The sequence below is a fragment of the Python bivittatus genome, unplaced genomic scaffold (genome assembly GCF_059951505.1).
Source record: "Python bivittatus isolate LINGU-HERP-01145 unplaced genomic scaffold, Pbiv_v1 ctg000070_np1212, whole genome shotgun sequence".
Lineage (NCBI taxonomy): Eukaryota > Metazoa > Chordata > Lepidosauria > Squamata > Pythonidae > Python > Python bivittatus.
Window position 1 is genome coordinate 38,759,721 of NW_028277034.1, and position 27,333 is coordinate 38,787,053.

The 27,333-nt window shown below is 40.7% G+C and overlaps 1 protein-coding gene across 1 annotated transcript; it reads left to right on the forward strand.

Moving 5' to 3' along the window:
• Positions 1-1,576: 1,576 nt before the first annotated feature.
• PPA2 (inorganic pyrophosphatase 2) lies at positions 1,577-26,816 on the forward strand. Its single transcript, XM_025176610.2, has 12 exons — positions 1,577-1,836; positions 4,675-4,739; positions 5,657-5,701; positions 7,482-7,535; positions 9,473-9,592; positions 12,215-12,301; positions 12,961-13,087; positions 18,005-18,132; positions 19,565-19,650; positions 23,010-23,079; positions 24,486-24,525; positions 26,600-26,816. The coding sequence occupies exons 1-12, from the start codon at positions 1,635-1,637 to the stop codon at positions 26,626-26,628; spliced, it is 1,053 nt and encodes a 350-aa protein (XP_025032378.2). The 5' UTR covers positions 1,577-1,634; the 3' UTR covers positions 26,629-26,816.
• Positions 26,817-27,333: the final 517 nt, after the last annotated feature.

Consider the following 27,333-nt stretch of genomic DNA (forward strand, 5'->3'; position numbering starts at 1 on the left):
TAGTAACTTCATAGTAAATAAATAGGTGATGACAGGAGGAGTATCTATCTACCTACCCACTTGCATATTACCTCCATCACCAGTCTTATGTGGTTCTTGTCTCCTCACCCTTGTATTTCTGTTGATAGGCTTAGGAACTCCAGCAGTCATTTCCTTGTTTCCTATCCAAACAGTCAGAATACAGTCTCCGGCAGAAAAATACAGTGCTGGTCTTGTTCTGCATCTGCTTTCCTCCCTCTTCAGTGAGCAAGGATTTCTTCTTATCCCTGCTTTCTACTAAGACCTGGGACCTGCCCTTCCTCTGGACTCTTAATTGCAATGCTGGGCATCACTAAGCCGGCTCATCCCCACTCCTCAGACATACTACTACCTCCAGCATCCTTTGATTCTCCTGCCTAGAACAGCCTGGAGAGCTTGGGAGCTGCTGCACCACCTTTTCTGCCTTCTGCAACAAAGTATGGCCATCAAAGGGTCACCATTCTTGGCTCTGCCCAGTGTCTTTTCAGGCTGCCAGGTCATTGCTGCCTGGCCCATTGCCCATCAGTGGAGAGAAAGGTTCTGGGTGGCCTTTGGTCTTGCCATTGACAGGCTCAATACCAATGCTTCCTCTTTTTCTTAACTGCCTTGGGAGGCTCGGCCTGGATCTTGGGGCTGGCTGATGGAGTTGGCTCTGACGTGGTTCTTTTCTTAGCCATGGCTTGTTGTGGGTGCATCAATCTACCAGCACGTGATCAGACGCCACTTTCATACAACTGGGCACTATCCACAATCACATGCTGCTCTCCTCTCCTCTTTGCCCAGCCTTTGACTTGTTTATTGCTCTACCCTCCAACAGACTTAATGAGAATGCCATTCCTTTTATTTATTTGATTTCTATGGCCTCTTCCTAAAAAACAGCACAAAAGACTGAAAAGTTCTCTCCACAAACCAGAAGGCAGCCTTTAGCCCTGCTTTTAGCCAGAGAGGCCGAGTTCACCTTTTCCTATTGGCTCCATCTGCAGTGACCAAGAATATACAGTGTTAACTTAGCATTGTGCCGCCCACTCCCCTGTGGTTTATTAGCCCAGGCGTATGGCTTAGCACACTATGTGAATCCAAGCATAGCACATGGATTCCTCCTCCCTCCCCCCCCAGCAGCACTCCCAATTAAATGTGCCCTCACGTTCTCCTTTCTCAAAAGAGAAATTCTTGCACTGCATGTGGGAAAGCAAAGCAAGGTCCAAGCAAAGGTGCTGGGGGTGCCAGCTCCCCGCATGCTTCGTCTGCGCTTTTGCCTGCGGGGCCAGGACGCCCCCGTGCAGCATGAGAGCGCCCCGGCTGACTCCTCCGGGGCCCCACGCAGCCTGCACGAGCTCTAGGCCAGCGAGGTGAGAGAGGCTGACGCTCCTGCGCCTACGAAAGGCGCAGAGGTTTCCAACCATTCCCCGCTCACGCGATCGTGCCTCCCCCTTCCCTTCCCGGCGGCTTGCGATGCCTCGCACTCTGCCCTCCTTGAACGCCTGCCCAGCTTTTCTGGTTCGATCGGAGACCGCATCGCGCGGAGGCAACTCCGAGGGACTTGCTGGGCATGCTCAAACTCCACCCGCCGCGCCGGAGGAGGGACTACTGTGCCCGCAGCAGCGGAGAGCAGAAACATGCGCGCGGGCGCCGCTCGGGGTTGGCTGCTGCGGCTGTCTTGGGCTGCCCAGCAGGGCAGCGTTTCCGGCGGGAGAAGGGCACCGGCGCGGCTTCCGCGGCCCTGGCTGCTGAGCTGCCGCGGGCACGGGGGCCTCATGGCTCAGTACAGCACGGAGCAGAGGGGGCGCCTGCGCTCAGCAGACTTCCGCCTCTATTTTAGTAAGTAGCTGCCGGAGGGCAGGAGAACCGCAGCGGAGGCGCCGGGAAGCCTTTGGGACGCGCGGAGGGGCTTCTCGGCCGGGGACGCCTTTTGATGGCGTCCAGGGAGGTGCTCGGACCCGCCTCCGCCCTGCCCAATGGGGCTCGGAGGCGGGCCGTTCCCTTTGTCGGTCGCTGTGACGTAAGCACGAGCCTGGCAGTCATTGAGCACACTTTGGGTGGTTTTGTTTGTCGTCTTGCTCGGGGCAGCGGCTGATCTGGGCCGTCCTCCGGCTCCAGTGACGTCCATAATAAAGTTCTCTGCGCGTGTTTGTTCTTCGGGGCGGGAGGGGGTAGATAGTTCTCCAGGTTAAGCTCATCCTTGCCTGGAATTACATGGTCAAGTCCCCCATTGCTTCTCCATGTCCTATGAGCTGTCAGGTTTCCTATGCGGCAGCCATAACAATTTAGGGTCGGGTTTTGGGGGCCCAGCGAAGGCTCATATTTACGTATGCAGAAGTGTCGGTCGAGTTAAGGCTGACAGGTGTCTGCACCAGCGGCTGCGCTTGCCCAGATTCCTTTAATTGGTTATAAACGTGGACGTTTAGGGGAGCATAGCCGAGTTCAGTTATACAGTACGCGGCTGAAGTTTATTGCATTCTCCTCTCCACCGGGTCCTGACACGAAAGAGATGGCTGCGGCATCCTTGGGAATAGTGTGGAGATACAGAGCAGAGGGAAAGAGAGGCTGGTGGAAATGCTTTGCCTCTGATCATACGGATGGTGCAGCACTTTAGAACTTGTCTTGACCCGTGAGTTAGATTTAGAGGCTGTGTTCATACGACATACGCAGCCTCGGTTAACGTGGCTTCTTTCCAAGTTAAGCCAGTTTTCTGATTTTGCAGAGCATTCCGACCGCTAGACCCAAATGTGGTTGCCCAGTTGTAGGCCAGGGCGACGTGTAAGTGCAGCCAAAATCTGATGCGATTTCGATTTCAAATAATTGGATTTGCACCACAGACTAAGATAAAAATGTGGTTTTTTGTTTACTATATTGTTTAGTGACTGTGTGAGCAGTGGGGTTCATTTGATAAACCATGGTTCAGTTAACTACGGGTTACTGTTTTGTTACAGCTATGTCATGTATTAGCCTAAGGAGTGATCTGCCATGAGTCATATGATTTGGTGGGATATAAATGAATAAATCTAGCTATTGTTAAGCCCTAGCTCAACTAGATGCAAAATGTGGTAGCAATCATGGTTAAAACATGACTTAAGGTGAAATATTAACTCAGTTTCTGATGAAATTATTGTGTGGTTGAATTCCTGGTGGCTGGGAGAATTTTAATTTGTCAGTCAACCCAGGCTAGGAAGTGATCCTTCCCAGCCAATTTAGGAAGTCAGAGAAGTATTGATCAGCATTAGCACATGTTGCCTCACTATCCATTCCTCACTCTCAATTTTGTAAGGATGGCGAAAGACCAGTTTGGATTTGCTAATGGTTTCATCTGAATATCTAGATGACTTTTTGAAAAAAGGCTAATCTGCATTTAAGCATAGTACAGTATAGTGTTTGGTCATATATGATAAGCGGAAAAATTGAGAGTATATTATATTGTGAAACAAAACTATGCTAATCAGTTATATAGATAGACTAAAATAAATATGGTAAGATGAAAGCCTTGGAGATTATAAATTATACCATCTGTACTTTGATGTAGGGCAATTGCTGTAACATTAGGACATTTATTGTCATATATGCTTTTGTGGATCACAGTCTGATGAACAAAATGTAATCTTGAGAAAAGAGTGTGCATGTGTGCACACAGCTATTGTTGGAGGTCAGGAAAGAAGAGAAATTGGAAAGTTGTGAGAAACCAAGTTATAAATAGTAACAAAGCAGTGATTAGATATGATATGCAGATATTCTTGCATTAAATACTAGCTAACACATTTTGTCTGGGTCTACACAACACACAATCAAAATATAAGTTATGGAAGGGTTGTGACTTCAGTGTGGTTTGTAAACTCTACACAGCCAACTAAACAATAACTTGTGTATATTGAAGCACAGTGATATGAAATGGTGTTCTTTGTTTAATCCATGAGAAAGTGTTGAATCTCATGATGAATTCTAGCACATGTCATTTAAAAAAATGATTTAGTAAACTGTGATTCAATCAACCAAATCTAAGTTTCAGTGAACATGCTAAACCATGAATTAACTACAAAGGCTGTGTTTTGAAAGGACGCTAAACTAAAATATGGCTGTTTAGTATGGTTCTGTGCACTAGTGCAAAGACAGCCAGAACATTTCAATGAGTTGAGAGTTTCCCCCGTTGCGTTTTTGCAATTTCTTATGTCCGTGTTTTAATTTGGCATAGTCATTTATCCAGTGCAAATGCGAGTTTGCTGTTAGATGGTGGCATGTACCGTATCAGAGGATGAAGAACTGAATGTTATTCTGATAATATGGGTGGTGTCATTAAGTCCTAAAATAGTGTTGCCAGAGATTACTACAGAGCTGGTGTATGGGGCTGCCAACTCTAGCAAAGCTGATCATATGTTTGTTTAGCACCAGTCCTATCCCTAAGCCTAAAGCTCTAGTTTGTTGTCCTAGGTAAGACGAGAAACTGCGCTAAATTAAAGATCTCCTGATTTGTTTCTGCTGAGAAAGAGTCCGAGCAGAAGGTTCAAGCTTATCTTGTGTAACTGAAGAAGCAGTGATTGTCTGAATAAGCCAGTATGTATCTTTTAGCTAAACAAATAGACTGCATGTGACAAATTAATTTAAGATGAAAGCAGCTGAAATGCTTGTTTTTGCCTCTGTTGGCATATACCTTTTTATTTCCTCTTGCAGAGAACTCAAAGGGAAAATGCATTTCCCCATTCCATGACATCCCTCTGTTTGCTGAAGCAAGTGAGGTAATTAAATATGAAAAATATCCTTTTTGTTGAAGTACTGACTCTATTCAGCACCAAAAAGCAGGTGTGAATTAATCTCTGGAGTTCTAGTTTTCAGCCATATAGTCTTTAACTATAATTAAAGTTTGATATCATCCACTTCTTAGGTCATTATGCTGCAAATTGCTGCTGTTGCTCCCATCTCTAATGAAAAAAGCAGCTTTCTAGTTCTGTTGTAATCCAAAACATTTCTACACTCAGCTGTAATTTTAGACCAAAAGCCACATTAGGAACTACCTTGAAGAGACTAGGTGTCTTTCTGTTTACTGCACTCATATTGAGTGTTATATCAGAGAAAATGTACCTATTTCTGTGTCTTTTATTGAACCCTGGTTCATATATGATGCGCTCAGGGTTTTTAACAATGGGTTGTTGAACAAGCCACAGAGGCTTGCTCAGCATGTAATACGGAACCATAATGGATGGGCTCATGTGTTATGATAAGAGAAGAAGAAATACGTTGTACCATGGTTTAGTGTTATGTGTGAATAAGATTTCAATGTATTTATTTCCAAGTGTCTGTTTGGAACAGCATTAAAGAAGCAGTCTTAAATTAGAGGCTGGTTTTATACATATGGCATTAAAATGTAACTTCCTTGGTTTTGGCTAAGTGTGTGGTAGAAATGCAGCCACTGGGAATTACAAACCATGGTTCATAGCCTGATCATGTGTAAATCCAGTCATTGCAACTTGTTGAATATACCATGTTTAGAACAAATTATGATTTGTGTGACTTGTAAAAAGGATAGCAGTCTTAATTTTTCATGGTTTGCATTTGGTAATTTTTGACAGAACTATTTTTTCACTCATTGTTATATTTTAGACCTACTTATTTATGATTGAAAACTGTTTCTATATTGATTTTTCTTCTTGTATAGGATAAGGAGATTCCCGCAAAGAGATCAAAGAACAATGGAAATGAGGTGCGATTGCAGACCCTGTTTTAGATGATTTACAATCTTGTACATGATTTGTGGGAAGGAAATTTAGATGATGATGATTTTATCAAAGCTGAGTTTTTATATTTTGTAGCTTATTCCATTTCATGCATTAAAATATTTAAGTGTGGAGTCTTCTATCTTTAATTTGATGGAGTTATGACTTTAACGGAAAGTTATATGGATTATGGTGTTAGGTTTTTATGATTTTATTTTCTGATTATTAACTATTATACATCACCTTGGATCAGTGGAAGTAGGCAGTATACAAGCAGTTATAATAAATCATTTTATAAAATTCTGGACCCCCTTCAGCAGTGCCTGGTGTTTTGAAGAATAATGGTGGCTTTTCTGGCTTAATAGAAGAGATCTCTTGGGCACTTTGTGGGTTGCAGAAATGAAACACAACCTTCTCTGACCCCACTTTAGTTCTTTTTCCTTGGAAATGGAATGCCAAGAGTATTCATCCTGTCACCGATAGATTGGGAACGAGATCCAATTTTGCTGCCAGGGTGATCTTTGGGGACACTGTGTTTAATCCACATTGAGGAGTTGCATATTAGTTTTTCACACCTAGTTTGGTTTGATGGCCCTCTTTTGCTCTCAGTATTTGTTCTCATAAAAAGATTAGTAGCTGAATTATTCAAAAATATAAAGTCCATGAAACCATGTATTGTTCTCTCTTACTGAACCCTGGACTTTATATAATGCAACAGAGCATTTAATATATAAACTATATGAAGGGAAGATCCGCTTAGGGATAGCTAAGTTTTTCTCTTTGGCAGTTGTGTCCCTCTAGCCTGCAGGCTAAGATTTGACTCAGCTGACAAAGACTAATTCTGGAAACAACAGATATAAGTGGCAGATGAAAAGCATTAAGATTTGAGTGTGGTGCTTCTTGGTCAGTTTTATGAGGTTCATTGCCAAAAGCTCTTTGGAGAAAGTTTTTAGTGAACATTTTTGTTTTCCTGACATAATTAATTCCTGCAAGAAGTTAGTTGCTTCTGCCTGTCACTGCCTTAGTTTATTTATCATCTTAATCTATAGTTTTTCTTTTGGGAATGTTGGAAATGGATGGTAGCATAAAACTATTTACCGTCAGGTACAAATGGAAAATTAAATTAATTGGGATTTTCGTAGCGTAGATTTATACTCCTACTTTGGCACTGAAGAATTTACACAATATGCTATGCCATGGTTTAGCTATAGGTTACGGAATACATTTATGAGTATATTTGGTTGATTTCCTCCAATATGTTAAGCCATAAATCTTGATTGGCTTCACACAGTGATTGGCTTAACACGACATATTAAGTCAAAATATGACAATACATTATGGCTTTGTACAGAGCAACATTGGTTCTGTAGTTTCTCTCTCTCTCTCTCTCACACACACACACACACACACACACGTACATACGTAGTGGTTAAGGCTCCAGGCTATAAACCAGGAGACTGTGACTTCTATTCCTGCCTTAGGAACAAAGCCAACTAGGTCACCTTGGGCCAGTCACTCTCTCTCAGCCCTAGGAAGGAGGCAATGGCAAACCACTTCTGAAATCTTGCCAAGAAAACTGCAGAGACTTGTCGAGGCAGTTGCCAGGAGTCAACACTGGCTCGAAGGCACATATACACACACAAATGGAGCTGATAGTTTGTCTTCTCTAGGACTGAAGGGGAAAATAGCATTTGCTGGGTAGTATATTATATTTACTAACCTGCTTTTGGTGTGTTTTAAATTTTGCTTTCTTTTTTTTTCTGCTAGGTTGTATTTAATATGATTGTAGAAGTGCCTCGTTGGACAAATGCTAAAATGGAGGTAATTTGAAAAACTTACTCTAGAAGTCTGTAAAGCAGCTTGCAAATAATGGGAGTGAAAGTTGCAACAAAATGTTGCATTTATAGCCCATATGAACAGCCAACCAGTCATAGTGTCTTCCAAGTATCAGATGTTTGCCTTTTTGAAACTGGTGTCCTCCAAATGTCTTAATTGAAATTCTCATAAACCATGGGGTTTGGACTTGGAAAGCAACCATACAAATATATGAATGACATCCTCTACATTTGCACCCAGTGCTTGAATGGCATGTCCTGCCATCGTATGTTTGAAAGGGAAACCTTCATGCTGTCGCTTCCTCCTTTGCACGGAAGACAGAGATGTTGGGAATTTCTTTGAGGCGTTTGGTTCTGCTCCTCTTCTCTATACCAGACACACAAATGGAGGATGTCTTTTGAATTCCCCTCATGTCTCTGTGAGTAGTGACATCAGATGTGCTGTTTAGTGGGACTTGAGAAACTGTATGATATTCCTGTGCACAAAAAAAAAGGTTTTGTTCTGAACATGGATCAACCAATCCCACTCAAAATATTTTGTCAGGATATTTTGAGTAGGCTGTGTTCCAGTAGAGCAAAACTTAAAATATTTCCAGTGTCCTACCACAGAGAACAATGGAAACTCAAATCTCTTGCTTTCTAATCAAATGGCTGCAAATGTAATGGAGTGGTAACCTATGCTGAGTGCTACTTACCACCCAACCTATGGAAAATTACTTTAAAAAACCTTTAATATTAATGATACAGTTTGCCAGTGATTTCCAATTCCATTGGGAAGTGGTTGTTCCCGGCTAGTATCTCACTGTCTGAATGCTCCTCTCAACTCAGGAATTAAAAGTCTATTGTTATTTCTTGCTCCTCATGCTCAGTGAGTCTTCTTCCAAATGTCACCCAAAAGCTCTCTTACCCATTCTACTTTAATGTAAACAGAGACTAGAATACAGTGGTACCTCTAGTTACGAACGTCCTTCCTTACGGATTTTTCAAGATACGACCAGCTCCGGCCCCAGAAATTTACCTCGACATGCAAACTCCGCCTTGAGCTACGAACCGGATCCGCGGCCATTTGCCCTGCTGCCACGCGGTCGCGGCTTCCTGTGGGCGAGATTGCGGTAGCAAGGAGACGTTTGGTGAGGCTTGTGGTGTGTTTTGTGGTGTTTGGAAGGTTTTTGGTGTGCTTGTCAGCATGGCTCCAAAGAAAATGCACAGCAGGCTGGCAACTGACTTTAGACAGGTTTTTCCCCAGAACTGAGCCTGCAGCTAAGAGGCAAAGAAGAGAGGAAACCCCTGAAGGAGATCTCCCCGATGTCCCTTTGGAGGGGGACTCTTCCTCCAAACAATAACTGCCTCCCCACCCCATTCTCCCTCTTCATACTGTGTACTGTACTTTTTTTCATGTTTTTGAGGTTTAAAAATAAAATGCATATGTTTCAGAACTGTTTAGCCGTATTTACATTAAACCTTATGGGGGAAATTTACCTCGGGGTGCGACCAAATTCGGAGGGTGGATTAGCTGTATTTACATTGAACCTTATGGGGAAATTTGCCTCGTGGTGCGACCAAATTCGGAGGGCGGAACGGATTAACCATATTTACATTGAACCTTATGGGAAACTTTACCTCGACTTGCAACCAACTCGAGTTGCAACCAGAGTCACGGAACGGATTAAGTTCGTAACTAGAGGTACCACTGTAATTAGAAATTCTCACATGCAGATCCTTGTGTGTTTTTTTTCTTTTCCCCATGCTGCAAACATCTTTTAAGTGTTCGGTTTTTATCCTCTACTTTTAGAAATGAGGTAAATTATAAATTGAAATACAACGTTTGAATTGTGTTGAGTTGTTCAATCTAGGAATAATTAGTTGAGCCATTTATTCATAATCTCCCCCAATTTTCTTCATTCTGTTTCATACTGTACTCAGATTGCCACCAAGGAGCCACTGAATCCTATTAAGCAAGATGTAAAGGAAGGCAAGCTGCGATACGTGGCAAACATTTTTCCCCATAAAGGCTACATTTGGAACTATGGGGCCTTCCCTCAGGTAACATTTTGGGATTTATTCATCTATGAAAATTAGAATTTTCCCCTGCTTTTTTCTCAGTTATGTCTCTTCATATATCCTATGTATTTTAAGAGTGCAGAATAGGTGTGGAAAATATTGACATTGGTATGGTTTTAAATTTGGTAATGGAAATGGGAGGATATTCTGCAACACTGCATTTTAAATAGAATTGGGTCAAAAGCAGAGCATATATTTCAGTGTGTTGCTGTCTCATTATCCAGATGGGAAAAGAAAACTTTGGGTATTAACTAGATTCAGTCCAGAGTATTTTTTGCAAGATGCATTTGTAGTATAGGCCAATTTTTTGGCAGATAAGAAAGAATGTAAAAAAGGAAATGATTTCTTATGGGTTCTTTAGCCTTCTTGAGCTTCACTCCTAATTTTATTATCAGAGCGACTCAATAATTTGAGATTGAATCGGGATTTGAATCTGAAAGTTGGTAGGTCCCCAGTGTTGGCACCTTTTCCAGATGTATGGGGTCTGCAGTTCTCAGAATTTCCAAGTAGTGCACACTTCTGGGAGTTGTAGTCCTGCTATATCCAGAGGATGCCAAGATTTGATGAAGGCTGCTCCAACTACTATACCGGGAACATGGAATCTGGGGCTCTCTAGAAATACAACTTATAGTAGCATAGAGTTGTAAGGATCCACCTAGGTCAAGTCAAACCTCCTGGTCAGTGCAAGGAACCAGATTAAAATATTCCTGATAGATGGGTGTCCTGTCTCTGCTTGATCAGATCCAGGAGAGGGGAGCTCAGCATTTCACTTGGTAAACTGTTTACGGTTAGATAGATTTTCCTAATATTTAACTGGAATCTGCTTTCCTGTGACTTAAATCTGTTATCAATTTTCCTGCACTTTGGCCTCAGTACTCTGGGTGACAACCTTTCAGACACCCATTCAAGTATTTGAAAAGTGCTACCCCCCTCCTTGTGTTTTCTCAGATATAGACATACCCAGTTCCATTAGACCAATGTTTCTTGACCTTGGCAACTTGAAGAAGTGTGGACTTCAACTCCCAGAATTCCCCAGCCAGCATGGCTGGCTGGGGAATTCTGGGAGTTGAAGTCCACACCTCTTCAGACTGCCAAGGTCGAGAAACACTGCATTAGACTCTTCTCATATGACTTAGTTTCCCTGGTCATTCTCATTGTTGTTTTCTGAATTTGTTCCAGTTTTTCTGATTTTTTTTAAAAAAATGTTATGCCCAGGACTGACACATGATTGGAGGTGGTGCCAGGCTAATTTAAAATAAAATGGAGCTAGTCCTTTCTGCAAAGTGGAAACTATACTGTAGTGTAGTTGCTGTTTATCCAGTTGCATCACATTGCTGGATCATGCTCAGTTGGTTGCCAACTACAGTTCCATTTTTTTTTTTTCACAAGTTCTTTTGCCAAGCCAGGTATTCCCTGTCCTGGACTATATGGCTTGGATGTTTTGTTTCTACGTGAAGTATGTTGCGTTTGTATGTTAAGTTTGGTTCTCTTATTTTAAGCCCATTATTCTAATCTATCAAAATTAGTTTGAATTTTATTTTTTACTTCTAGGATATTGGCTGTCCCATGCAGTTGTGAATCTTCTGCAGATTTCCAAAACACTTCCTCCACTTCTTCATCTAAGTCATTAATAAAAATGTACTCAGATCCCAGAACACCACACTCAATATTCCCTTCCAATTTAATGAGTGCTGTTCAAAGATGATTTTGAAGCCAGCCTCCTAACTGTCATCCTATTCAGCCCATACTTAACCAGCTCCTACCAGAATGTCACGGGGTACTTTGTCTCATGCTTTGTTGTCGTGAAGACATATTATGTCCCCAGAATTCCCACAAACGACGAAGGAGATTATCTGATCAAAAACTGACGTGAGGTTTGTTTGACAACTTTAGTTCTTGACAAAACTGAAAACTGACTTTGGTAATCATTTGGTAAACATTTTCAAATGTTTACAGGTGAGCCAGTTAATCTGCTCTCACTTTTCCAGATATTGATCTCAGACTGATTGTCTGTATCAGTTCAGGTCTTCCTTTTCCCCCCTTCTAAAGATAGGAAAACGTTTGCCCTTCCCCAGTAATCTGGTACTTCACACTTCTGTAGATTTGTTAAAGGTAATAGGCAGAGGTTTGCTCAGACCATTGGGCCATGAAAATGTGTACTTATTCAGTCTCAGTAGGTATTCCCTGACTATATTTCTGTCAAGCTCAAGTTGAAATTCTCTTGCTTAAACCAGGTATTAACAAATGCCTGGTGGAACACCTATTCTTTTTAAAAAGATGACTGAAGTAAAATAACAAGTGAGTAGTTCTGCCTCGTTTGCGTCTTTATCTTTTTTATTACTGTGTAAAGTAATAATTTGGCCATTGTTCAGTTATACTAGGAATAGTAGTTCAGAAACATCTGGAAGGCCACAGGGTTTCCACTCTTGCAGAAACTAGTTATAGTAGTGTATCATTTTTAAATGAAAATCATAGCTACTTATGTAGCACACATAAAGAGCCTGGCCCTCCCTTCTCAGAATTTCAATAATTTATACAAATGAACAAAGCAATAATAACCAACTTTAAATGGTAGCATTTCTTTCCTTTTTTCCTCCCCTACAGACTTGGGAAGATCCCAGGCATACGGATGATAATACAGGATGCTGTGGTGACAATGATCCCATTGATGTCTGTGAAATTGGTGCCCAGGTCTGTCTAAATTACTACAGAAGCATATGTTAGCTGTTTCAATCATTTGTTTCCTAACATGGAGTTAAGCTTGCCTAGGAAAGTTGCTAGTTGTCTGGCTTCACAACTGGGCAAAGGTCTCCAGATATTTAATCCTTACTTCGTTTCTCAGCTAAAGTTGACAGGGGAACTCTTTGAAACAACTTGGCTAGATTAGAATATTGTAGGCAAGAATGAAGCTTCATACTGATTGATTGCTCACTTGATTCTCCACTACAGCACAAAGAGTAAGCAACTTCTATGATAGGGCATTTAAAGCCTGGCTGATCAGTGGGTCATTTGGTAGCTTGAGGCAGTTGAGATATGCTTACATTGTGACCTTCTCTAGCTTGGGAATGGCAGCTTCAGCCTTTATTCCTACGATTCAGCTGAAATATAAAATCTTGGTACAGCATTATTTTAGAAAAGTCCCACCTGTAATGAAAATGTTGCAGTATAGCCTTGATATCAGAATGCTCTCCTTCAAGGTGTTAGCCAACCATGTCTTCCTCCAGAATTTTCTTCCTCTTCTTTTGTTCCCCATCCTACTTCAACCAATTTTCACTCTGTTCCAGCTGACTTTCAACTTTAAATAACATCAAAGGAAACAACAAATTGTGTAGTATCTTCTATGTTTTAAGGTTCGTACGCTTGGTGAGGTTGTTAAGGTGAAGGCCCTTGGGCTTCTCGGTCTTATTGATGAAGGAGAAACTGACTGGAAGGTCATAGCTATCGGTGTGGATGACCCACAGGCTCAGAAAATCCATGGTAAGCATTGTTTAAATAATCCATTTTGTCTGGTCTACAAATCCAATCTCTTTCAACTGTCACAGTTTCTTCTTTTAGGGTTTTTGAGATATGGCACTCTGCAGGGTGCTGAAGATTGCTAACTAAGTGAGCTCAGCTTATCACAAAGCTACACTGTGTAAGGTTTCCTACAGGGACATTACAAGGAAATAAGTCCAAAACTGGATGAGTTTTGCTAGATGAATTTGGTGTGAGTTGCTCTGCTACATCAGAAGGCATTTGAATATAGAATGTAGAATTGTTACTGATTTTTTAATTGTGTGATTCTTTCCAATATACGCTATCATCTCCTGTTGTAGGTTTTTCTTCAAGCACATGTCCTTAGTCTGCTCAGCATTGCACTCAATTATTCCAGGGTTTTTACAGAAGGGCAAAATAGGGATGCGGTATCACTTCTAGGCTTGGTGTAGGGAATGGCGCAGAGAAAGAACATTGGACTTGATTGAGTTACAGGTACAGCTGGAACAATTCAAATGTGGCTTCATCCATTCAGTGACCCGAATTAGCTGCTTCTCTTAGGCCTGGTTCATATGCTGTGCTAAAGCAAAATGTTTAACTGTGGTTTGTTGAACTAGCCAGTGGCCTAGTTAGCACACAGTGTTAAGCCAAAATCAAACCATATTATACCATAATGTAAAGGAAGAAATGTGTCAATAAGGAAGTGTATGAGCATGAAACTGAGCAAACTCAGGGAGGCAGTGAAGGACAGGAAGGCCTGGCGCAATATGGTTCATGGGGTCACGAAGAGTCGGACACGACTTAACGACTGAACAACAACAACAAAAGGAAGTCTATTTTTTCTCCTGGATATTTGGAAAACTTGACATTTTGGGTTTTTCCCTCCCCCAAAGGCTCACTTCTGATGTCCCAGAAGATGACATTCCCTTCCCTTCCCCCTGAAAAGACCCTTTTTGTCTGATCTTATCAGACAGGAAGAGACAATTAGAAGAAGGCAGGCTTGAAGATATCCAAGTCCAGTTAAATAAATTCAGCTACTTGCTGTAGTTTTTCACCATTTATATATAATCTGCAGTTGTTCACTCCATTTTTATAGCTATATGGGGTATACTGGCATATACTTAGGACTCTTCTGGATTGATTTTAATTTAAGTTTATACAGTGCATAGAATATTCAAGCCTGCAAGGTTAAATGACATAGCAGATATGTATTTGGTATAGTAGTTAAACAAATAACATTCATTTTAACAAATAATATTTCAAGAAAGAAAAATAATAAACACAAACCAAAAACAGAATAGTCGCTTGGAAATATATAAATTGTACTTGAACTTAATGAAAAATACAACCTTTTAAACAGCTGTGCTCTATCTCCATATTCATTTTAACAAATAATATTCATTTTAACAAATAATATTTCAAGAAAGAAAAATAATAAACACAAACCAAAAACAGAATAGTCGCTTGGAAATATATAAATTGTACTTGAACTTAATGAAAAATACAACCTTTTAAACAGCTGTGCTCTATCTCCATATTCAAAACTATATTTGTGCAAGCAAAGCTAATGTATTATAAAAAAGTCATTACAGTAACTAATAAATGGTGGCTAAATTGGAATAAATGTATTTTTAATTGTAGGGTTTTCCAAGGCCTTTTGTGTTAATTCTTTTGGGCAAAATAATTTCTCAGAATTTTAAATGCCGCTGATCCTGTGAAAAAAGCATTTTTACTGCAGTCAAAGAAAGGTGCTTTTTACATTAAAAATAATTTCACGCCAGCCACATCCAAATTATTCCAACCTAGGATTTCTGGCTTATTTGTAAAAGGATAGTTGCTTTGTAAAGGATTTCATAGAGAGGGAAGCCAAACATCAGGAGGATCATGGGAGCACCTTTTCAGACTAACAATTCTTAATAAAAACATAAGCTTTTGTGTACTGCAGTTCACTTTATCAGATGCATGGAGTGACTAAACTGATATAGGATTTAAATTGGAATTAGGTGAGAGGAAGGGAAGACAGGGTAGTCATGTAGATTACATGTGAAACAGATTACAAATAACTTCTCAACAATTGTAATGTGTTAAGAACCCATTGCGTTTGTTGAGACCGTCTGAGATAGGCTGAAATCTCGTGCTATTAGTGCCATATCTTAGTGCTACTGAATCAGCTCACTTCAGTTCATCATTCCTCATGGTTTAACATACTTACGCAGAAGGAAATTTCGGTACATCAACAGGACCGTGGTAACCCACCTAAAAGACATAGTTGCTGCTTTTGGGTCACAGCATGGACACCATGGGTCATGCTTCTTGTGAATTCTGGAAATTTGTCTAGAATTTATCTAGAGAATGGAAAAAGGGATTCTGGAGATACAATGCTAACATCATAACAATGATGACATAGTGCTAAATGTCTTAGGAGACTTTGTTGTTGCTGTTCTTATTGTAGATTGCAGTTTTTGGGAAGGAGTAATCTACTGTGGGTGATTGCAAATGGTGAGAAACCAGAAATTAGCACTGGATAGGGCAGAATCCAAAGTTGATTGGTGTACTGCCAGAATCCTCCATTTCTGTGGGCCTGTCCTGTGTGTGTGCACTCACCTTTCCCTTTATGCACACCAGTGCCTTTTGTGAAATGGACAATTATGAGAAGAACCATCTTGTAAAAGTTTGTATCTCATGGACGGCTTTTGATCAAAATGGCAGGTGGCCCATCCCCTGTGTGATGATGCGAAATCCTTCCCCACCAGATTCCAAGTCTTACTCTGCCACAAAGCCAATGATTTTTTTTTTTTCATAAAAAATGTGCATGGGGATATTGTGGTATTCAGGGAAGGATACATATTCCCTCAAGTTATTTGGAAGTAGAGTGAAACAGATGTCATAAATGAGGCATTGTTACTGAATTCCCTTTTGAGAAATGTTACAGTTTTTCAGTTGAAAAACCCACCCAGTATCCCCGTTACTTTGCACTCCGTATTACTTCACATAGAAGTGCGTGTATAGTTCAGATGCATAGTAGCAAAGCAGATTTATGAAAATTTATAGTGAATTTGGAGCGGTGTTCAACATCAAGCCACATATATGTGTGAGATTGTATTTATTTATTTATTTTGCTACAAAAGGGTAATACGTGCCGTTATACAGACTGAGGCTGCTGCTTCCTGTAAAAAGTTGTCAGTTGTCAATAAAAGCCATGTGTCATCTTGAATCATATAAACATCACTGTGTTGACATAATACAATGTATCAAGATTTATAACAACATAATAAAAATTAAAAAAGAAAGAAAGAAAAGCCATGTATCTTCTTCCACAGACTTTTTTAAAAAACTTGCTTCTTCAAGTTGAGGGCATGAGCTCTGGGCGGGAAGAGGGAGACCATTTGCTGGATGAACAGAATCACTAGGCACACACTGTTCCTTTTGGTTTAGAGCAGTGTTGTCCAAACTTGACCACTTTAAGATGAGTGGACTTCAACTCCCAGAATTCCCCAGCCAGTATGGCTGGCTGGGGAATTCTGGAGTTGAAGTCCACTCATCTTAAAGTGGCCAAGTTTGGACAACACTGGTTTAGAGGAACTGGGAAATGATCCCCAGGATTCCAGACTGCTTCATGCACTGAACGCAAACCCAGAAAGCTGCCTTGTAGCAGTTCATATTATTGGCCCAATTAACTATGCATTGTGTATTTGGACAAATTACAACTCTGCAAGATATCTACAGAAGGCCTTTCTAATGTCCTCTTAGAGTTTGCAACAAGGTGCGTAGGGCCCGTGGACATCCCTTCCCTGTGCTGTTCACCATACCTGCAGCTCCATTTGACATTTTACTTTTTTTTTTTAAAAAAAGCTTATTTTAGTTTGAAAAATCAACTTTTAGTGACCCTATTTCCCTATAGGGCAGAGACACCCTTTGGGAGGGTTGAGGGCTGCACATGGCCTTTAGGTAAATGCTAGGCCTGTACGCCAAAAAGTAGAATAAGTGGGTATGATGAGGGCAAACCCTAATTTTGATTTGAAATAATGACTACTCAAAGACTTCAATAATTCCTGTCATATCTGTAATTGGCTTGATGGCAACTTTTGCAGAGGTTCTTGGGAGCTTGAAAGCAACCAAAGCTTTCAGTGTGTGCATACAGTAGAGCTCTGGGGATTGCGAGTGATTTCTTGCATTATAAAGAGTACATAGTGCAGATTTGTATTGATTCCTTTGGTTGGAGAGATGCTTTTCTGTCCTAAATCAGTGACATTAACTGGATTAACATGCTAAAGTGTACTTAGGCTCAGTGTGTTATATGAACCATTGTGATTTAGTGCTTAATGCACTTTGATTATGCAACAGACCATGGTTAGCTCCGACCATTCCATAGACGATGGCCAAACAGAATGCAAGAATCTGCTTGTTGTCTTCTTGTTGCAAGAATAGATTATTTTAGATGCTGGAACAGTATTAGCTCTTCTGGTGCTGCTCAAATCCCTTACCAGTGAGACAAAAATAAATGGTTGTGTCTCCCAATGCTTTTTTAAGAAAACTAATTTTTGTAAGAAAGTATTTGCATTACAAGGCACTTAATCAGTAGCCAGGCAATCAAATTTTCCAGCCTGCTTCATCCAATCTATCTTTAGTTTGTATAAGAGTCTGTGTGATTGTTTTTATAATCCAGTGTAAGCTAAATGCATTCAACAATTGCTGAATTATATACAAAATGTTTGCATGGTATTTCTGTATGTAAAACTCTGGGTAAGCAGAGGATTAATCGGTAACCCATTCACTTGGGTTTTCATGCACTCAGTCATTGAAATATTTGTGATTTATTGCCATATTGGAATCTCTTACATGTATATTTAGAATGGTGGATTTGGCAGAAGTTGATATTTAACACTGATTTTTATGCACGTTTTTCCTAACCTATTGCAGATATTGACGATGTCAGGAAGTTCTTCCCAGGTTACCTTGAAGCTACAGTTGACTGGTTCAGACTATATAAAGTCCCAGATGGAAAGCCAGAAAATCAGTTTGCTTTTAATGGCACGTTTCAAGATAAGGTGAGGGATTGGTTACTTAAAATTGATAAACTTACTTTCTGAACAGTGTATTTTCTGAATGAATACTCTGTAAAATCCTAGAGCAGCCCAATCAAGGATCTATAAGGAAGCCAATATTGCAAGACATTTCATAATTGCATATTTTATTTTCCTTCAGTTCAAAATTTCATGAAAGTATTTGTCAAAAGCAGCATACCACATGTATTCATCATCTAGATTTTTTTGGACTGCAGCTCTGATAGCCCTATCAAATATGAACCTAGTCTTCTGTAATGGATCTTCAACTTTATTTACAACAGGGATGGGCAACTTGTAATCTGCATGCAGTCTTTGTAGCATCTGAGATCTCATTGGGAATATTCAGTGACAAAAAGATCCAATTTCAGCAGTACTATTTTTTACTTTAAAAAAAAAAATCAGAATACAAGGTCTTCAGAAGTTGAACCCTTACATTCTTTTCTTAAAAGACCCTAATTTTTTTTTTTTTAAAGGCCAAAATCAACTCATGAAGAGACATCTTCACATATTGGCTGGTTGGGAGGTAGAGTTTTAGTTTCTGACTTACAAAGGGAATCGCAGGAAATAATGGGGAATCGCATCCCTCCCCCAGTGGCAGTAATTTTCTAAGACTGCCCAAGGAAAGCCTGGTGATGTTCATTTTACAGTGCAATTTCAATACAAGGAAGTTTGAGGGTAGGGGAAACTGTGGTTCCTAATGAAGATGTCCTCTATGGCTTTTTTTGAAAGTTTGTCCTTTAGGAAAAGAGTGCTCTTGACTGCTTCAACTATCCCTTGTCCTGAATCCTTTGGGGGGGAAAAACCCCCTTTCTGGCTCCAGCTATGTTCTCCTGGCTCTTTTGTGACCTTACTTAGATGCTTTCCAAGATTTGGGGAGGATTATTGCCAAAAGAGCTGACATTTTTAACTTCAGCATATGCTGAACAATCTTGCTTCAAACAGAGCCAAAGCAAGAACAGAATTCATGAGTTTGTGTTTCAGCAGTTTCCCAAAAGCAGTTTTTCCAGATCTGGATTGGTAGTAAACCCAAATCTGGAGAAAAAGTAAACAGGGTTACTTTTTCTCCAGATAAGGTGTAGTCCCCACTGATTTACATGAGCCCATCTTACTATGTTCTGTTATGAAATACACATTGTCATGATTGAAATTCTGTCTCCCCATTTCTTTGTATCTAGTGTGGGTGGGGGATGCCAGCTGTTGATGTCTGAAAGCCTTGAGGTTTGGAGGGGAAGTAGGTATTAACATTAAAAAAAGAAAAAAAAAAGGCTTCAAAGTTCTCTTTGGACACACAATCTTTATCTTGAGTGTTCCTGAAGTTATCTTTTTACATTTTTGGCAGTCACAATACCTAGCAAGTGCTCTTTTCAAGACATCTTTTTTTCTCCTCTTCTCCTCTCAATGTTGTTTTAAATAGGCATTTGCTCTTGAAATAATTAAATCTACCCATGAATGCTGGAAAGCTTTGGTTCACAAAAAGGCTGATGGAGGAGCCATAAAATGGTATGTATCTATCATTGTTTGGTCAAAATCCAATTTGAATTACAGGTAGTTCTTGCTTAATGACAGTAATTGAGAACTCCATCACTAAGTGACGTGGTCATAAAGCGTGACGTTACATGACCACGCCAACTTACGACAGCAGTTGTGGCAGTTCTGGTTGCCGTTGTTAAGTGAATCCCACACAGTCATTAGGTGTGATGCCACGTGATCACCATTTGCAACCCAGACTTTGTTTGTCAGAAGCCAGCAGTGAAAGTCGCAAATCATGATCACGTGACCGCAGGGAGGCTGCGACAGCTGCAACTATGAGGACCAGTTGTAAGTCTCATTCAGTGCAATCGTAACTTCAGATGGTCACTGAACTAGTGGTTGTTAAATGAGGACTATCTGTATTACTAAATTGAACTGGGTGGCTTTTATAATGACAGTTGCGTCATTAATCATAAAGAAATGCCACCTTTGGGGGATTACTTTTTTTTTGGTCCCCTCTGCACAAGCCCTGCAGATTACTCAGTAATTAAGCCATTTCCAAATGTATTGGGCTGTCATTATTTGATTATAGTTTTCTCACAGAAATTCAAGATAACCTTAAATTTTCTAGAAAGCGTCTTGGTTTTGTTAGCTTTCTTCATTCTAGATGGTGTAGTAAGAAATCATGGATGTTACTCAGATCACTTGAAAAAGGTAACAGTAAAGGGAACAGCCCTGTTCCACATATGTTTCCAAGGGAGGAAGGCATAGCAGGGAAACATTTGCATTTTTACCTGTCAGCTGCCTCGTAACCAAGGTATTTGGGAATGGCTTGTTCTTATTGTACAATCCTCTCATAGTATATGCCCATACTTAACTAAAATGTCAAGAAGAAGGCCTTAGGGCTAAACCTTTTCAGCTTAGGAGGTACAAGTAGCCAGGGAGGCTGTGAAGATCTGTGTAATGGGGGTGGGGGGAGAAGAGAGGGAAGGAGAGACCTCACACCTATTAGGTTAACTAAGAAGTGTTATCCTTGATTTGAAAACTTTCCAATAATTGGAGGCCAGATCTCAGCATGGTGTTCATTCAGAGAAGCTTAGTTCAAGTTTTTGATTATTGAAGGTAACATGTATAGGATTGCATTGTTAAACTGCTGTTTACACACTTACCTGGCAATAAGTCTGGTTGAAATCAGTCTTACAGTAAAACCTCCATTTGGAACTCCGTGTAATGATGTTTGGATGTAACAGACAAATTATGAGTCTAAGGATCCCTCCAGAATAATGGACAAAGTTCATTAAAATCAAGGTTTAACTGAAGTTTATGGGAAGGTGCTGGTATGATTGGAAACTGGGAAGGCCAGCGGGAAGATTGAGGGCAGCAGCAGGATATATTGTGTTATGACATTGTTGGTGGTAGCAGTGGGAAGATGGGGGCTTGATGAAGAAAAGAAGAGTTCAGGCTGTGCACCTTGCAGCTGTCAGGCTTCTAATGTAGCACTAGGAGGTGACAAAGAATACAGTGGGGCAAAAAAGTATTTAGTCAGCCACCAATTGTGCACGTTCTCCCACTTAAAAAGATGAGAGAGGCCTGTAATTTTCATCATAGGTATACCTCAACTATGAGAGACAAAATGGGGGAAAAATCCAGAAAATCACATTGTCTGATTTTTAAAGAATTTATTTGCAAATCATGGTGGAAAATAAGTATTTGGTCAATATCAAAAGTTCATCTCAATACTTTGTTATATATCCTTTGTTGGCAATGACAGAGGTCAAACGTTTTCTGTAAGTCTTCACAAGGTTTTCACACACTGTTGCTGGTATTTTGGCCCATTCCTCCATGCAGATCTCCTCTAGAGCAGTGATGTTTTGGGGCTGTCGCTGGGCAACACGGACTTTCAACTCCCTCCAAAGGTTTTCCATGGGGTTGAGATCTGGGGACTGGCTAGGCCACTCCAGGACCTTGAAATGCTTCTTACGAAGCCACTCCTTCGTTGCCCGGGCAGTGTGTTTGGGATCATTGTCATGCTGAAAGACCCAGCCACGTTTCATCTTCAATGCCCTTGCTGATGGAAGGAGGTGTTCACTCAAAATCTCACGATACATGGCCCCATTCATTCTTTCCTTTACACAGATCAGTCGTCCTGGTCCCTTTGCAGAAAAACAGCCCCAAAGCATGATGTTTCCACCCCCATGCTTCACAGTAGGTATGGTGTTCTGTGGATGGAACTCAGCATTCTCTCTCCTCCAAACACGACGAGTTGAGTTTAGACCAAAACGTTCTACTTGACCATATGGCATTCTCCCAATCCTCTTCTGGATCATCCAAATGCTCTCTAACAAACTTCAGACGGGCCCAGACATGTACTGGCTTAAGCAGGGGGACACGTCTGGCACTGCAGGATTTGAGTCCCTGGCGGCGTAGTGTGTTACTGATGGTAGCCTTTGTTACTTTGGTCCCAGCTCTCTGCAGGTCATTCACTAGGTCCCCCCGTGTGGTTCTGGGATTTTTGCTCACCGTTCTTGTGATCATTTTGACCCCACGGGGTGAGATCTTGCGTGGAGCCCCAGATCGAGGGAGATTATCAGTGGTCTTGTATGTCTTCCATTTTCTAATTATTGCTCCCACAGTTGATTTCTTCACACCAAGCTGCTTGCCTGTTGCAGATTCAGCCTTCCCAGCCTGGTGCAGGTCTACAATTTTGTTTCTGGTGTCCTTCGACAGCTCTTTGGTCTTGGCTATAGTGGAGTTTGGAGTGTGACTGTTTGAGGTTGTGGACAGGTGTCTTTTATACTGATAACAAGGTCAAACAGGGGCCATTACTACAGGTAACGAGTGGAGGACAGAGGAGCCTCTTAAAGAAGTAGTTACAGGTCTGTGAGAGCCAGACATCTTGCTTGTTTGTAGGTGACCAAATACTTATTTTCCACCATGATTTGCAAATAAATTCTTTAAAAATCAGACAATGTGATTTTCTGGATTTTTTCCCCCATTTTGTCTCTCATAGTTGAGCCCTATGATGAAAATTGCAGGCTTCTCTCATCTTTTTAAGTGGGAGAACTTGCACAATTGGTGGCTGACTAAATACTTTTTTGCCCCACTGTATGTGATTTCTCACTCGAACATCAAGTTCTGTTTGATCTTCTGCTTGGCTTTTGATGAGAGATTGTGTAGACTACAAATACATGTGCAGAGGTCATCCAGTACAATCCATAACCTTTCCATGTTAGATGGGAGAAAATATCTCAAACCCTGGAGAGCTTTTACTGTTCTTTGCATGTAGAATGGAACCAGAGCCAGCTTATTTTGTCCTTTCCTTATTTGTGCTGTGAATAACAGTTATTTTCCCCTTTCCTCAATTCTTAATAATTGCATTCTCTTTTCAGCACCAACCTTCTGGTGGGTACCAGCCCATATTGCTGCAGTGAAGAAGACATCCAAGCTATTGTGCAATCTGTAAGGGAATTTATACATTTTTTCTCACTCCAGCCCCCTTTTCAATGTTGGTCACTGAAAGGAAGCACAGGAAATTAAGAGTTAATGCTGTTACAATCCAAAATGCTGGCTTAGAAATTAAATAGCAGCTACAGGTTTCTCATGATCTTGCAGGTTAAGGTAGGTGTGGAAGAGAAGGAAGCAGATAGGAATGCAGTACCCATTAACAATCTTTTCTGTGCAATGTAAAACATGTTCCCCCCCCCTTTTATCAATTAGTGCTCAACAATGTTAGATTCATTGTTATATTTAAAAGTAAAACAAGAACTAAAAATATAAATGCTTGCTTATATCCTAAAACATTCCCACACATGTATTACCAAAGCTTCAAAGGGTGATCTGTTTATAAGTTGCTTTGCTTCCTGCAAGGGTTGCATCAGTGAGGTTAAGTATTTTTCAGAAACGTTCCCAGCTGTTTAGAAAACCTGCCTTTTAACTATTAATTAAGTAAAGCATCTATTTGATACACTCAGTCATTTCAGCTGTGCAACTAGAGCAAATGCAACCTGTGCTTTTTTTAAAAAAAATAGTTCTTGATGACCTGTCTCCCATTCACCTTTTTCACAAGAGAGAGTATAATCAAGCTCAGAGATGCTTTCTGAAATGGCTTAAGCTCATTTTTTTTTCAGGGCCAATTTTCTAACTTTTTGCAGGATTGATACTATTCAACTTTAGGAGCCCATCCAGTGCTAGAAACTGCAAACCACACATCCAGGTTCCAAAATACAACGGGTGTGTGTTTGTTTGTTTGTTTGTTTGTTTGTTTGACTGCCTCGATCGGCTTTTATACTACTTCTGTTAAGCTGTAATACTTTTGAAAGGGGGATGAAGCTTCAAAGGGAGCAGATGCTCGTATCATTCAAAGACTGCTATTTGAAGACTTCTTTGTTTCAACAAAAAGTGAATTTAAATCCCAGAAGGACCTGCGCTAGTTAGAAGTAGCTCCCTGCTATGTATACTGGGAAATTATGTCTATGAATTTGTCTAGCTTCCCCACCTTCAACTATGTAGAGATCTCTACAGATTCCTCAAAAGATTGCCTTTTCTGCATTGCTGTGTCAGATGCAGGGAGCTCCCTCTCCCTGGATCACTTTTATGATGCCATTTTTCAGATCCATCCTCAAATCAGGCTTTGCGAAACCTTTCACAGAAGCCTCTGTAGTTAAGGCCAAGTTCATATAAGTGAATTGATTGTAGTATTCTTCCTGTATTTTTACCTGCCTGCCTTTCTTCTCTTTGCTGTATCAAATTTTAGTCTGCAGACTTTTTTAGATTGCAAGCTATATCAAATGTTATTAGTACCACCTCTCTTTTTGTATTTTGTACAGCACCATGCATTCTACAAAATAATTCCTTTCTTTCCATAGGCTCCGCCACTTGTGGAAGAACATTCTGTTTCCAAAGAAGGTAAGAACTGTTTTCAGAGTGTTGAATGTGTCCTAACACATGCTTATAATGCATATTGAGACTTTAAGTGATCTACAGAGCAAGTTTATTGCTATATAGAGAACTATGATGCAGAACCTGAAGTAAGGGCTGGACTTGCGAAATCCACATGCGTGTCTGTCCTGGGCCATGTGAGCTCTCTGACCTCAGACGTATCACTGTCTCTCAGCCAAAGCTACCCCACAGAGCTGTTGTGAGAAAAGTAGAAGGGAGGGCTGTGTGTATTGCCCCGAGCAACTGGAGGAAAGGCGGGATATAATTCTATTGAATATTTATTCAGAAGTAAGCCTCAGTGGTTTCAGTGAGACTTTCAGTAGAATACATTCTCTTAAGTAAGCGATCATAGGGGGTGAATGTGTGAAACCAAAGGTGTTTCCTAAGATTTATGATCTCAGCAAGTGGTCTGCCTTTCTTCACAAATAATTACCCAGGTAAGAGTTTAGGATTAGGAATGGAGAGAAGAGTTCAAATTCTCACCCACCCATGAAGTTTTTTGTGAAATTATTTATTCCAGTTGACTGTGCCATTTTCAGCAATTATTCATATAATCGTAGAATGATAAATATAAGCAAAGTTAGCATTTAACAGGATCCGTGCTTCACTTTTTTCCTATTGAATAGGGCTCTGTTGAAATGAGTTAAACGTTCAGGGATTGTTTTGCAGCAGGAATGCTGTCTTTTCAAGAACTAGTGAATGTTCACTAACTGAAGTTTCTGGAAAGTGCTGTCTTGGGCAAAACTGGATGATCAGCATCTGGGTAGATAGATATATCAAACTGGGCAAGTGATGCCAAGTCTCATGTTTGGAAGCATCACTTCCTATTCAGTTTTGATTTCTGATACTGCTACAGTTGGAAATAATTGTCATTTTGAGGCATAGCTTTAAAGGCAAGTTATCAGCAACTAGACATGTGCAGTGTAATGTCATGTGTACAGGGCTGGGGTGGGGAAGAACAGTCTAGAAGATGGAATTTAATGCTATGGCAAAAGATGTACATGAGATATACTGTAACTTGGGTGCTTGTTTTAGTTAATACAGTGGTACCTCGGGATACGAACGCCTCTACTAACGAACGTTTCGGGTTAGGACCAGCTCCGGCTGCAAAAATTTACCTCGATGTGCGAACTCCGCCTTGGGGTACGGTCATTTTTCCACCTTGACACGTGGTCCGCGGCCATTTTTCTGCCCCTGACACGTGGTCCGCGGCCATTTTCCTGCCCCTGACACGTAGTCCGCAGCCATTTTCCCGCCCCGCTGCGTGGCGCTCTGCCGTTTTCCCGCCCCTGATGCGTGGTCCGCGGACGCCAGAACGGATTAACGGTAATTACATTGAACCTTATGGGAAAATTTGCTTCAGGGTGCGACCAAATTCGGAGGGCGGAACAGATTAACCGGATTTACACTGAACCCTATGGGGAAATTTGCGTCGGGTTACGACCAACTTGGGATACGCCCAGAGTCACGGAACGGATTAAGTTCGTATCCCGAGGTACCACTGTATTATGGCAGAAGAATAGATCTCAAATTTGATCTTGTTTCCTGTTACTTGAGGAAGCAAATAGAAAGTATATAAAACAGATTATTTTTCACATACAACGTTCAAAATAACTTGCTGATTTTTTATGCTACTATTTGTACATTCTGTTCCAAAGCTTTTTTAAATACAGGTAGCAACTGCCTCATTTAGTGGCCATTTGCAGTTATTATGGTGATGAAAAAATAACTTTACAACCAGTCCTCACATTTATGACCTTCGCAGGTCTGTAAAGCAAAGAAAAGCTAAAGTAAGATTGTAAGCACAGTTGTGGTTTCACTTAGTGACTGCTTTACTTAACAACCAAGTTCCTGTTCCCAATTGTGGCTGCTAAACAAGGACTACCTGTATGTGGTAATACACGTCGCTTGTATATTCATTAGAGTGATACACAAAACAACATGAGATCACCCTGTGTCCTATGCACACTCTATAGAATAGCAGTGATTTGGATTTTGAATTCTTATAATAGTGATTAATAACTGTTTTTCTCTCTTTTAGTTGATAGATGGCATTTTCTTGGACAGTGAGCACTACAAGTGTCTGAAATCAGGCTACAAGACTGTCTGTCTACTTCATCTGTTTTCCCCGTGCCCCCACCCCACCCTGCACATGTGGGTACAAACACATTTCACTGAAGTTATGCAACTGAATCCACCTGTGACTGGACTCCATTGCACTGTAGATTTTCTCTCCTGTAAATAAAATGGATTTTTACAATTTTCTTCTGAATTGTCCTCTGTCATTAAATGGCCACAACTCAGAAAGCGATAGGGACGCCTTTTCTGGGTCGCTGTTTTGGACTAGAAATCGGAATTGCAGGATACCAATATAAATAAAGTTTTGCTTAATGGGTTTATTGAATAAAGCCCAATTGGCTGGTTGTTGCAAAATATTAATGAAACACTTCAGAGTCCTTCTGCTTTGTATGACAGAGTTAAGCAACATCTAAAATCTTAATCATTGGAATAAGTAGGGCTTCTTGTGTGCTATTAGATAATGCCTGGTATGAAAGGGGTTGTTTTATAGTTACAGTAGGAAAAGCAAACACAGGTAAGTAAACATTTCACAGTTCTACCTGTGTGGAGTTTTGTTTACATAGCCTAACATTAAAAAATACATCCTTATATAGATTTCAGGTTCAGCTGAGGTCTGCATGAGATCATACGATGGATTTTACTGTAAGAAGAGCCTTGCCACGAAGAAACTATTCTTCCCAGCTAAAGCTGGGTGGT